General features: G+C 45.7%; 1 protein-coding gene across 3 annotated transcripts in view; it reads right to left on the reverse strand.

Annotated features, from left to right (window-relative positions):
• Positions 1–245: 245 nt before the first annotated feature.
• CCM2 (CCM2 scaffold protein) overlaps positions 246–14,068 on the reverse strand; it is a 127,819-nt gene continuing 113,996 nt past the window's right edge. For all 3 annotated transcript variants that reach the window (XM_027836908.1, XM_027836910.1, XM_027836909.1), the window contains exons 7-10: positions 13,334–13,391; positions 11,034–11,163; positions 9,006–9,144; positions 246–5,056 (exon numbers count right to left, since the gene is read on the reverse strand). In XM_027836908.1, the coding sequence (XP_027692709.1) occupies positions 4,776–5,056; positions 9,006–9,144; positions 11,034–11,163; positions 13,334–13,391 (608 nt within the window). In that variant the 3' untranslated portion in view covers positions 246–4,775. The remainder of the gene's footprint in view (positions 5,057–9,005; positions 9,145–11,033; positions 11,164–13,333; positions 13,392–14,068) is intronic.

The raw sequence follows: 14,068 nt of genomic DNA on the forward strand, positions 1-14,068 counted from the left end.
GTATGGTATAGTAAAAAGAACACCAGCTTTGGAGATGAGATGACCTGGGCCCCAGTTCTGGCTCTTCTGCTTACTTCCTGGTGTGACCTTAGGCACTAAGTCGCCTCGTTTTACAAATGAGGGGGTTGGACTGGAAGGCTTCTGAGGACCACTCCAGTTCTAGACAGATGACCTGTATGCAAGGACCCAGGGGTGGCTTCTTGGACGACAATGGCGGTATAAGACTTCAGGAAAAGAAGCAGGGCTGGGTTGGGTGCTGGAATATATTTACCTGTAACAAATACTCCATACAGAAAGCATACATACAAAACCGCGTACAAATGAGGCGAGGAACATCATGTCGTACATACAGCTGCTCCCCACCTCCCACAACCCCACACAAAAGCTTGAGGACATTTGTAATGGCTCAGGTGACTGTGTCAGGGGCCAGAGTCCTCTCAGCCCCACCAGCATGGAGCCCACCTGGGGAGACTGAAGTGCTTTCAAACTCGAGGGCCCTGATTTGTCCCCGTTCCCAGAAGCCCATAGGGCAAATTACCTTTGTATATAAATCTAGAGACCATATAAAAAATAAAGGCATCTCTCCCATCCAATCCCCACCCTCCCCTCCCACCCCCTTCACTCCCCAGGCATAGCACTGGGGACAAATTTCAGTTTCAGAAACTGACCAAGTCCTGGACAGGGCTGGGCCAGGGAAGGACATGGTGGTGGGGAGAGAGGAAGACAATTATTCAAATAACCCAGTACCCAGAGAACTTTGTTTTCAGTGACCCAACAATCCATGGCCACTGATACAAAAATACTGCAGCTCTTCTTGAGTCACATCGCTCGGCACCTATGAAAATTGCTACAGGTCTAACAGGCAAGTCCCTGAAGTCAATTCTGGAAAATCATCCCCAACCTGTCATGGCCTGAGCGTCGTTAGCTGAGTGTACACTAATTCCAGTGCGGTGACGGCAAAGGCACTAACAATTCTAATGGCCAAAGTTCTGGGGAAGCCCCTAGCAAGCTGGGGTTTTGGTGAGGATCCACCAGGGATACAGGTGCCCTCATTTATACCATCAGCGAGTTGATCACTCCAAGCAATCAACTAACCCACAAGTAAAAATCAAGCATCTACCATGTGACCAGCACTATGCTAGGTGCTATAAATTTCATGTGTTAATCCAATTTCTGTGAATTATATCCTATCTGAAATGCACCAGGGAAGCTTGCTAGTGGAGGAATCCTCTCTAAAGTGAACAGCCATGCTCTTATTTATTCATTATGTCAAACTGGCTTTTCATATTTTGCTTAAAGTAGGAGAGATGTAGTCCAGCTTTACCTCAAGCCTTTGGTGGGAGCAGAATCTCCATAAGGGCTTGATTCTCTGCCCCCAACTTTCTTCTTGCTTTCATTCCCGCCCCCCTCCCCATTCCCTTTGCATTTCAGTGCCCTAGGAGGGCATTGCATATCCATGGTCAATTAAAATTAAGCTCACCTCTGTCTTAAGAGATGTTAGCTTTGTTGTTCTGGGCAGAAGGAAGGGACTGTTTCCCTGCCCATTATTCTGTATGACAGAAACAACTGATCACTATCAGTCAACCAGGGGGTCTAGTCTGGCTAGATCCTAGCTAGTAGCTGGAGTGGAGCTCACGGCACTGGTGCCTTCTTGCTGGCAATTGTAGAGAACAGAATTAAATGCCCAATTCACTGTGAAGAACACTTGCGACAGCCCCCCACCCCACCCCCAAAGCCTTGAGGTGTGTAATGCAGCAAGGGGCAGATAACACAATGCAATTGCACCCTAGGGCAGCCATGTTGGAATCTCTGAAGAGCACAAGTCTAGAGGGAGCTTTCTGGGGTGTTTGTTGCTACTCTGTATTCTTCCTCCCCAACCAGAGGAAGCGCTTTGGGATTTTAAAATTCTGTAGCTCAGGCAAGGATGAACCTGAGTAAGGGTGAAGTTAGGATGTTCCTATCTGGCCTAGAGAGGGCCAGATATTTCCAGAAAGATTAGGCAGTTCGATGGATTATGATTCCTCCTCTCTCCTCCCTTTCACTTCTCCCACTCCTCCAGACTTGACCCCTCTCTCCTAAACTCTGGGCACCATTACCACCTTTCCCTGTAGAGGTGGAGCTCCAGGATCAGTGTCACAAGTACCACTGACCCTGATAACTACTAGCCAGCCATAGCTCCAGAGATGGAAAGTCAGTGGGGATGCATAGATGAACTGGGGTTGAAATGTTCAGCCCACACGAAGGCAGAGCTCTCAATTTAAATTTAGATTTCATATTTATCGACCTTCTAGGTGAAATTTACCTGAGAACTACCACAGGGACTGATACACTAGGAAGAGAGGCTTTCCATCTCGAAGAAAGCTGAAGCTCATGGTTGAACAGGAAGTGGTTGAGACTGTAGCTACCACTGAAAGGGCCCAGAAAAAGGAAGTTGGGAAGGAAGGAAGGTCTATGAGAGGAGGTACACAATAGGGAGAATGAGTTAGCACATATCCATGATAGAGTTCTCATTAATCCTGCCCTGACTTCCAAAACGAAGAAAGAGGAAGGAGTAGAAATGACATACAATCATGTCGCCTACAGCCCTACCTCGGCTTAGCTTCTGAGACTCAGTCCCTGGCACGATGCCCTCCAGAATGAACTTTATCTCAGGCCAGTTTTCCTTTGGTTTGTCTGAGAACCCAGGAACCACTGAAGTACATGGAGGGAGGTGGGGTGATGAAGTAGAAATAATGCTGAATCTAGAGTCTGCAGTCCTGAGCCTGAACTTAGTCTCTAGCTACTTACTGACTAGGTAACTTTGGATAAGTCATTTCACTTCTCTGGTCCTCAAGTCCCTCATTTTACAAATGAGAAGACTGGATTAGGTGACCTTTAAAGTCCCTTCCAGCTCTAAATCTATGATCCTATGTCCAAGAATGCTAATTCAAAAGGTAAAGGTTGGGCTGGGGTTTGGGTGTTAGCCTTTGCTAAGTTCAGAAGGACAAAGAAATTTCCCATCTAGGCAGAGATAGCAATGAGGCACAGTGGCAGAAACTGTGACCCTCTTTCACAGCTGACTTACATACACAAAGGTCACAGATGGCTGGCCAAGTCAGTGTAATGTGACCCCCATCTCTGGTGCTCAGTAACACATGGGAACATCTGCATATGTGAAAGAAGGGGGAGGGGAGGTAGAGACAGGGGAAGGCCAGGGCAAGAGCCAGCATAAAAAGCAGAATGAGACAGATGAAGAAGGAACGTGGGGAGGTTATGGCGAGGAAATACAGGGAAGAAAGCAAAGAGAATGAGAATGAGACTCTAGCTCGAACCTTTGTGAGAAAGTGTCAGAGAGGATTGCTACACACTAACAGTTTTACCCCAGAATGAAAAGAGAGTTGTGACTGTCCCTTAGCAAAATCTTGGGAAGCTTGACCTAAAAAGGAGTAAAAAATATAACCCTAGTATAAATTAAGGAATAGGCTATTACACCAAGAGGACAGCAAGTCCCACCACCCTGGGAAGGCTGGCTTCCCAAGCCAGTATCAGTATGGCAAATGGATTAAAAAAATAAGTGTATTTAGAAGAGCATATTTACACTACATGTACATTATATTATATACCTCATGCAAAGGTAAAGCCTCCCAGGTAACTGAACATGAGTTGGTCTTCCACTTATTACTATCTCTTGTCCCTCAGATGATCCTGACCACCTGATCCTATGGGACTACCGCTGTCTCACCCTCAGTTCTAAGAAGGAAAAACCAGAGCAAGCCAGACATGAGGAGCTCCTTGCATTGAAATGCACAACTTCCTTTAGAGGAGAGCTGCCCCCTGCCGGCCCCCCCCCCCGCCCACTTCAGGAAGCAGCAGGGTGTCCAGGGAACTGCTCTGCTGGAGAAGGTGACGAAGACTACCCAACAAAGTCAAATTAGCCCACTCCTGGCCCCACTCTGGTCTGTCATACCTGACCAAGGCCCTATTCTCCAGGAATAGGTTTCTCCTAGGTATACATAAATGGGGTCAGGACAGTCTCAGTGCACAGAGGTAACAGCACTCTCCCCTCTTTGGCCCGTAAGAGCTTATTAGGGCTGTGGACTGATGGGGGCAGAAGTCAGTGAAAACTCCCCAGTGTCATACTCCAGACAGCTCAGATGACTTCTCCAGCATCCCTGGGCAACCATTTAAAATGGGAAATGCCTACCACCTAAAATGTACTTCTCTTGGCACACACAACCTCCCCATTTAGACTAGAAATGTGTCTGACAACAAGAGATTTAAATTATTCACATTGTGATAAACTTCATTTTTCAAAAAAGGTCTCTGAGAGTTACAACAGGAACATCATGTGCAAAACTGTAAATTGTCCAGGGGAACTGAAGTGAGCCGAAGCTCCTTCACAAAGCTGGCTCCTTTCCCCAGCCTTCTGTCATACCTCGGTTGACATACTCCCACCCAGGAACCTTTTGGATAGTGGATGGGAGCAAGGAACGTGGACAGTCTGGACGACTGCAAGGCTCTCCTATATTCCTGGCACCCGATACCACTCCTCTTCTTACAACACATTCATTTCTTCACAGTAGAAGGGTCCTAGCTCACCCACGCTATCTAATGACACCATCCTGCTTCCCACCTCTAAGGAAGGAAACAAGGGGTTCAACATGATGGCTGGTCCCCTAGAACTTTTTCTGAGGAACGACTAGGACAACAGCTATGGGAGAAAGTGAGCCAGAAGGAGGGGAAGGCCCCTTTCAGGCCTGAGAGCTGTTTCTCCTCCCCTCCTCCAAGCTTTTTCCTCATGAGGAGTCCTGGTCCATGCTGCAGCCAAGTGCCTCAATGTCATTGCTGATATCAGAGATCATGCGGTCCCATTCATCCCCTTCTGACGGTGCAGACTGGTCATCTGAGCTGCCTGTGGCCCCATTCCCATTGGTGGTTGAGTTGGATGTGGTGCTCATTGCCCGCCGGTACCTTCCAAAACTGTCAGTGATGATGCCCCGGCCATCCTTTACTCCAATTGTCTCCAGAAAGTTCTCAAAGTGTTGGTTGTCTTTTTCTGGGATGAAAGGCCTCAGACCTGGCAGAGAACGAACAGAATGAAGTGGGGGGAGATGGGAAGGAAGGACAACAATCACTGGTAGTACAGAACTTCTAGCTCAGAGCAACCATTCCATCTTTTGCACTGTAAGAGAAAGATACGCTCAGGGAGGGACAAATGCTGGGACAGGAATGTAGGCACTGGGACAGGAATGGAAAAAAAATATAACTCCATTACCTAGGGCATGCGGCTTAGGGGGAGGGAAGGAACAAAGATATGATATCAGGGCTTCTGCAGGAATGCAGATTTCATAGGATTTAGAGTTGGAAGATTACCTAGTCCAACAAACTCATTTTACAGATGATGAAACTGAGACCCAGAGAGAGGAAGGTCAGGCCACAAAGGCACAAGGCAGAGGCCAGTCTCTTTTAATTTAACAACATCTAAGGGTATTTGTGCAGTCACAAACAGCTTTCCCTCCAAAGAAGTCAATAACTGCTACTTCTATATAACCCTTTATGATTTGCAAAGAGTTTTCCTTATAATAGTCCAGTGAGGTAGGTGGTCCAAGGGTTATTATCCTCATTTTATAGACAAGGCAACTGAGGCTCAGAGAAAGGCAGTGCCTTGCCCACAGTCACATAGCTAGTACGTATTGGAGATGGCATCTGAACCCAGGTCTCTTGACTTAGTCCAATACTTTCCAGTACACCATGCCTTTTCCATAGATTAGTATATTTGCCTATGGAAGCAGGGACCCTTGGGTAGAGGATCTGGGATTTATAGCCCAAACCCTTCCATTATTGCAAAAAAACCAAAAAAACCAAAAAAAAAAAAAAAACCTTAAAAAAAAAACAAACCACCCTCAAACCTGGCTATTGAAGATGTGCTCTTTTACTTTGGGTTTCTGGGCAATATATTACTAATAATTCCCAGCATCTTGATAAAGTTGATCCTCATTTTATAGACTAGGAAATAAAGCCCAGAGAAGGGGTCACTCTGGAAGGTGCTTAGCCTTAGCATCTGAGTCTAAGTCCTTCTGCCTCCCTGGGGCTTCTCTGTATTCCCTCCACTACGCCCTCTCCATCCCCTTCTGACGGTGCAGACTGGTCATCTGAGCTGCCTGTGGCCCCACAGACTAGCCTAGGTTGTGGTGGTCTCTATCAAAGATACTAAACCTCGACTGGGGGGATGGGGGGAGGAAGGCAGTGAGGAAGGGAGCTGGCTGCTTTGGTGGCCAAAGAGTCTCCTACTACATTCTACCAATCACCATCTGTTGAGGTCTAGGAAGAAGTCAAATTTATACAAAACAAGTTGTAGCTTCATAGCAACATCTTAGTAAAACACTCTAGCCCTGCCACTGCCCCACAGCCCTAGCCTTGATGTGGGGTTTGTGCTGTGCTGCTCAGAAATAAGGCAGGGAGTAAACTGCACATCCCCCTGGCTGCAAGACTTGTGGGCCTCCTCTATTCCACAACTCATTGAGCAAGGACACAGACAGATTCTCAGAGACAATCATCCCTTTTCCATCACGCTGTGCTCCAATGTATTAATACTGGTGAAGTGTTCTATCAATTGGCAACATGGCATGAAATCTGCAAAGGTGAGGTTTTGGCCTGATTACTTTAATTTTAGGGCCCAAGTTGCAGTTCTACAGCGTTTCTATTGCATTAAGGGAACAAGAGCTCCCTCTGATGGTTAAAACAGTACATTTACTAAGCTAAGCAAAATCTAATTAATTTGGGATACCACTGAAATGATTACAGGTATACTTTACTTTAAACAGTAGACAGTTCCCAAATAGTTGAGTAAAAATCAAAATTTGAAAAGTGAATAAAATTTAAAAGTACCAGGGAAGGTTGCCTTAAGTACGAATACTTAATAAATGGGTCATTTAACATTTGAAAAGACTAGCAAAGCCTATTTCAAATCACTTATGTGTTAGGTCAAGGTGCCCCCTAATCTTATCCAGGTGGCTCAGATTTATTAGCCAAGGTCTGTTCCTATGAGACCTTTTTCATTACCAACTCACTTCTGAGGGCTGACTTCCCTGGTAGGGTTTATTTTTTCCCTTTCCATACAAATTAGTTTAGGTGCATCTCTTTGGCCTTCCTGGACACTCCTGGGAATTTAATTCAAGAGCTATTTATTATGCCTACTATGTGTTCAGCCAAGTATTAAGTATTTGGGGAGAAAGGAGGTGACCTCAAGAAGCTCAGAATCTTAGTGACTCATAAGAAGAAACAGAACACCTGAAATAGAGAACAATACAAAACATATAATCTTGATGGTACATATTACAAATGCCATGAGATAAGTCCTTAACATGGGCTAGAGTAGTTGGAGAATGCTTCTTGGAGGAGAAGTGACTTATCTCGATAAAAAGCAAAAGGCTTAAAAGCATGGAGATCCAATCCTACTGGTACATATCATTGGAAATGCCCTGGATGGCTGACAGGATATGGTCTGGGTAGCTTTGGGTACCAATAAAAATGCAGGACCAGGCACTGCTGAGACTAGGGGCGGGGGAAGAAGGGCTCTCCTTTCCCCCTCCCCCGACACCTGGCAGAAAGCTGATTGAAAGCACAAAGCATAAGAGAACTCGTGTGGATTGCTTTGCTGACTAGAGCCACCCTCTGGTTTGGGGAGATCCCTGGGGCTTGTCTACGGCTGGCTGCTAGATGAACCTGGCCCGGAAGATTTCTGGCCACTCATGTGGCCTGGTGTCCAGGCTTCTTTCCCCTCCTTTGATCCCCCTAAGCCTGATGATCGGCTGCTGCCTCACTCTGCAGACTCTGGGACCCCAGAGGTGCAGGTCTCTGCATGAATGCAGGCAGACGTGTCAGCAGTAATGCTCCCATGCTCCACAGAGCTGGGGGTGGTGGTGGTGGTGTGTGCTTTACACTGCGGCGGACAACAGCCCCTCCAGGAGTCTGTGGCCTGTTTTGGGAGACACAATGATCACCAGAGGCTAACTTTCGGTGGCTGAACTTGCTTAGCTTAGTGAGGCAGGTTCTTGGGGTCTTAGGGCTAGATGCTCGGTCAGCCACTGAGTCCCTCTGCAAAGAGGTTCCAGCTTATCTTCACTTTCCAGGTTAGGAAACTGAGAGATTAAGCGACTTGCACAAGTTACTGAGTTAGCAAGTGGTAGGCCTGGGACTCAAGCCTAAGGTTCCACATCTGGAGCCATGCTTCTTATTCCCACTGAAAGACATTAATGCTAAAAAATATCAACAAATAATAGTACCAATCTAATTGTTACTTAATTCCATAATGGTATTATTGGGGAGGCAATCATATCTGAAGCCAAGCATTATTTCTTGATAATATTCATTGAGCCAAATCAGTAGAAAGAACAGATAGAGTTCTAGGATGCAGATTCCAAACCTAACACAGAAAAAGATGAGCTCTGTGACCTTTGGCAAATCACCCACATTCTCTGAGCCTCAGTTTCCTCATCTATATTATTAAACGTCTGCCTTAAATCCCACCTAGCAGTGTTTACAGACTGAATGAAAGAATATCTGTGAAAGTCCTTTGGAAAGTTAAAAGTGTTAGCATCTTTTTTTTTTTTCAATGGGCAGCTAATTTTGGGAGGAGGATATACTGGGAAGTCCACGGAGAACTGACTGCCCCACAAAGGAGGTTCGAAACATTTCCCAGGCCTACCTATGGGGATCCTTGTCCTTAGAAGTGATTTGACCCCATCAGCCAAGATTGACTGGCAAGAGACACAAAGGAGAGACATCTATTGGATCAGTATCACAATCTCCCCGCCCCCTGAGCAACTTCTTCTTTCCAACCTCTGAAGACTCTTTCATGAATTGCTGAGGCTGAAAAAATTCATCATTCAAGGGCCAAACTTCTTGCTTCTTTGAAAAGGGCTAGGCAGGCCCATGGGACAACAGACACAGACACAGACAACAGACACAGACACAGACACACACTCTCTATTGCGACATCCATATGCAAAGCCTTTCCAGCTCACCTAGCAATAGGAATTTCCTGCTGTCTCCATAAAGTTGCCGCAGGTTGATGCAAAATTCATGAATGGAGGCGCCGTTTCGGTATTCATGCAGCAGCATGGCAAACTGCTGGATCTCCTGGGATGACAGCTTGGTTCTCAGCTGCCAAGAGAGCCCAACCAAAGATCAGTGCCATTAGTCATTACTACAGAGAAGCACCAAGTCCCTTACATCCACACAGCTGATCACTCAGTTACAAGCCCTGGACACCTTGCCAACCCTGACAATCAAGGCTAAGTCAGGAAGTCTGGAGAGCAAGGAGGACCTTTCATCAAGTGGATTATGTGGCAGAGAAAAGGCACCTTTAAGTTGGACGTCATTCAGGCCCTAAGCACTTTCTATCTCTGAGGAAGTGCTGACCCTGTGGTCCAGGGCCTCAGAATGTACCAGGAGTGATTCCAATCTCCTTCTGCCTTTTTTCTCACCTCGTAACTGTACTATTTGGAAACTGCACCCGAAGAGGGGCCACAGGAAAATCTGTGTCACTATCAGAGCGGGACAAAATATGGGGATAAGGAGACAAAATCTTCTGCTGCCCAGCACCTGGCCCAAGTGTTAAAACTTGCGCTTTTTCACCCATTCATGTAACTTGAGCATTAATTACCTATGCTGCTCCTAAAGGATCTCTACTTTTTCTGGCAGGGGATGGCACCAATCTCTCTAGACCCTCAAAGCTTCCCTGGCTACGCAAGTAGGACCCTTAGGAAGAGAACTCTGCTTCCCAGGGGAGTTGAAGGAGAACACCAGAGGCTTGGCTTCCCATATGAGTGAATCATTTTGTAGGAGGTACTAGGAGCTTTTTTCAGGAACAATGAGAGTGACCAGTTATTTCATTAGAAAAATGGTGAGACCACACAGGTCAGATGAAATGAGTTTGGGGTATCTGCTAACAGAACCTAGTTCACAGAATCATAGAAGCATAGATAAAGATCAGGAGGGGAAGCCCTCCACTTTACAGATGAAGAAGCTGAGATCCAGGGAGAACGCTGCCCAAAGTCACACAGGGAACAAGGAGAAATTAATGGGTCTGCTGGGTATCATTACTAAATTTCCAACATAGTGTTTCTCTATGCACTGCTTTATCCCCTTAATCTTACATCAAAACAAACATGTTTTACATCCTTAGCTCTTGCTTTTGACGCCTGCACTACATGTCTTTGAAAGAAGAAATCCTTCAAGGTCAGCTTTTCTCAGAGAGTGCTGAAAGAACCAAGAAGTAAAGTGATAGTGGGGGTGGGGGTGCCACCAGCCATCCGCCATGCCCTTGGAGGCCAGCTTATTTGAATCCCCAGATAAGATTCAATATCCACCACAAGGCCTCAGACTTCCCTGGTCAAATATAGACTGATGATTTGCTAGACCAGCCTTACAAATACTGAAATGTCAATATGCAACCAGTCCCTACAGTTTCCTCCCCCCCCCCCCCCCCCCGGACTCCCTGCCCACCCACCCCCTCTCCCCCACCAATAACATACTATTTCTCATTAGTCTGATAGTAAAATGAATGAACTGAGAAATTTGGGGTATGACTTGGTACACACTCTAAGTCAGTAATTATTTTTACCCCTACATCAAACAGGGACAAGGACCCCGCTTCAGATTGTGCAGTGTTCTTTCTAACTAATTTATTCTATTTTTCATTAACTGTTTCCCTATCCTTCAAGTTAGCTTTCTTCTTTTCTATCTTCTACTCCCTGAACCCAGCTGTGAATGGTGTGTTCCTCCAGGAGGCAATGTTCTGCTGCCCAACAATGCCAATCAGTCACAATGTTCCTCTGTGAGGAAGCTCTGCACCCTGAAGGAGGGCAGTCATAGTTCTTGGGCCAACAATATCCAAGCTTGGAGCACCTTCCACCCTAAACCTTGGCCCCTGGGTCTTGGCAGACAAGGCTGATGAGGGCCAGGTTCAGTTTCCTTTAAACACCCCCAATGTTTACTTTAACTACATCTTCTATGTGAACCCCAGGGTGATAAAGAAGGAGGACAGGCACCGTCATCATGTAATCCTGCAGGAGTTCAGAGGCTGTGGTGCTCAGCTCACTCTCGCTGACTGTTTTGATGTGAGGAGACGGTTGTGTGAAGGAAGAGGATGAGGTGCCACTTGTATCCGGCAACAACAAGCTGAAACAGTAAGAATATAAGTATTCTTTTATTTCTGGTGTTTAATGAGCTGATTAAACTCAGCAAACATTTATTAAGGTCCTCTGTAAGGCACTGTGCCAGGTACTTCAGATAGAAACATGAAAAGTTTATGCCCTGGAGGGGCTTACAGTTAGGTAAGGAAAGATAAGCTATGTCTATCCCTGTGTATGCATGCACAAAGAAGTAAGCAGCTGCTTTGGGCCTTGAAGGAAGAATGGGTCTCACCAGGCAGAGATGCAAGAGTTCATTGCCAGCATGGGAGAACGGCCTATGTGAATGCACTGAGGCCAAAGAGGGCAAAGGTGAGGCTGGGCGAGGGCAGGCTATCCAGTAAGGCTGGAACATAGGATGTGTGAAGGAGAGTAGAGTGAAAATAAGATGGGAGTCATCCTAGGACAGTTTAACCTACAAGAAAAGAGTCTGTCGCTTATCTGGGAGGCAATGTGGAACCACTGAATGTCCAGACTTGTGTATTAAGAGGACTATTTTGGAAGCCAAGTCTTCTTCATTCTACGTTCACATTTTGGCACCCACGTCCTCCTTTCCACCACCCCGTTCAGGTCCTCAGTACCTCCTGCCTCTAACCTACTCTCCAAACAGCTGCCCAAACTTCCTAAAGCCAAGACAGGTCTGACCACGCCAGTCCTTGCTCAAAATCATCCAGTACCTCCCTACTGTCTAAGAGACAAAATACAAACTCCTTTGCCTGGCACTTGATGCCCTCCACAATCTGGCTCCACTTATCTTTCTAGACTTATTTCACTCTACTATCTTTCATAAACTCTTTATGTTCCAATCAAAATGGACAATTAGCTATTTCCCCAACTCCACCCTCCCTCTTCTGCCTCTCTACATAAGCTATTCCCCACACCTGGAATACATCCCCTCCTTGTCTCTGCCTCCCAGAATTCTTGTCTTCTTTCAGGGGGAAGCTCAGGCATCACCTCTTCCATGAAGCCTTCCTTTACTGTCCTAGTTGTTAGTGTTCTTTCTTCTCTATTTACCTTGAATTACAATCATTTGTGTACACGCTGTACCCCCTCCTTCTTCCCCCAGCAGTCTGCAAACTTCCTGAAGGAAGGGTTGGTTTTCTTTTTGTCACCAGTGCCTTGCATACAGTGAGTGGTTAATAAATGTTTGTTGAATTCAACTGAAGAATGGATTGGAAAGGGGAAAGACTGGAGATACAACCTGTTAGGAGAAGTACTGAAGGCCTGAGTCAGGGTTGTGGCAGTGTGAGTGGAGAAGTGGGGATGGATGTGAGATTCCGTGCACATAAAATGATTGGGCCTTGGCAACTGACTGGATGTGGGGAACAAGAGGAAAGAGTCCAGATGACAGATTTTGCACCTGGGTGACTAACTGAAAGGTGTTATTAAATGCATAGGCAAGCTGGGAGGAGTGGCAGGTTTTGAACATAAGATAATAAGCTCAGTTTGGGGCATGTATGGAGCGTGAGGTGCTGGTGGGGCATCTAAATAGATATGTCCAGCAGGCAGGTGGAAATGTGAACATGAAGCTCACGGCAGTGAACGAGGCTGACTGTCATACCACAAACCAGTGGCACACTGGTTATTTGTGTCAACCCATAGGGTATCTCATTCAGGGTAAAATTGCTACTCATAAATTGCTTTCTAGGATTCAGAAAAGTGTTTGAATGAATTTATGCACCAGAGACATACTCGGCTCTATGATATGCTTAACTTTTAAGGATGGTAATAGGGAAGACAACTATGCTATCTTCAATTAGGAACGTTCTTGGCGGAACAACCCATAGTGCTGACCCAGGATAGCAATTCTCTATGTATCTCTGATACAAGAGTCTGAACATAAGAGTGGAGACAGACTGGGGAGAAGGTAATCGTGCTCCTGGAAACAGTTAAGAATATATATCCTAATGACAGCAGATCATAATGTCATCTTTGAACATGAAAGATGGCACATGAGATAGGCTGTTAGTTAAATTCTCCCCTACACTTATTCAACCAACAATGTATCAGGAGAAAACTTGGAAAAGGAAGAAGATTTTCCTGAACTGGAAGGAAATGGGGAGATGGTCATCACTGTGAGATGGCCTTGGCCTGGCATCACTTCTAAGAGCTAGTTCAGCCACATCTACTATAGGATTCAGGGCAAAGTATCTACTCACAAATGGCTTGCTTCACTTTCATAGGTTTCTTTCATGTCCACTTTCGTTGAAGAGTCATCTGTAAGGAAGGTTGGGATAAAGTTTTAAAGACAGGTGTGAGTGCCTATTTTTCAAGTTGTCAATAAGTCCCAGATGAGTGCTGGGGTGCTTAGCCTTATGCTAAGGAGATACAACAGGAAAGATAAAGGAAACTTCAATGCCACATTTTCGGGGTACCTCTCCTGACTCCCCCTCCTTCCCTGTTCTCTCCCTCCTCATATTACCTTTACCTACACACATGGTATGTCTGTCTCACTCAACAGACTATAAGCAATAAGCTTCTTGATGGAAGGGGCTGTTTGATTTTTGGCTTTGTAGCTCCTGGGTCTAGCACAGTGCCTTGTATACAGCTAACAAACTTCTGCTGACCTGATTTCAACAAATATTTATTGCGTGTTTATTATGTACGAGACACTCTACCAGGCTCGGTGGAGGACACAAACTCGTCTAGATAGGGAGATGACTAGGTCTGACCACATCACTGCCTTACTCAATAACGTCTAGAATCAAATATAATTCTCCTTTTTTCCAAAGTTCAAGATACATCACAACCTGGCCCAAATCCACAATTTCAATCCCAATCATTTATTTATTTTTAAGCAGTTTTTTTTTTAAACCTTCCCTCCAGCCCCTCCCCCACCCATTGAGAAGGCAAGCAATAAATCAATTACATGTGAAGTCATGTAGAACATATTT

This window comes from Vombatus ursinus, unplaced genomic scaffold (genome assembly GCF_900497805.2).
Source record: "Vombatus ursinus unplaced genomic scaffold, bare-nosed wombat genome assembly UNPS02014820.1, whole genome shotgun sequence".
Classification (NCBI taxonomy): domain Eukaryota; kingdom Metazoa; phylum Chordata; class Mammalia; order Diprotodontia; family Vombatidae; genus Vombatus; species Vombatus ursinus.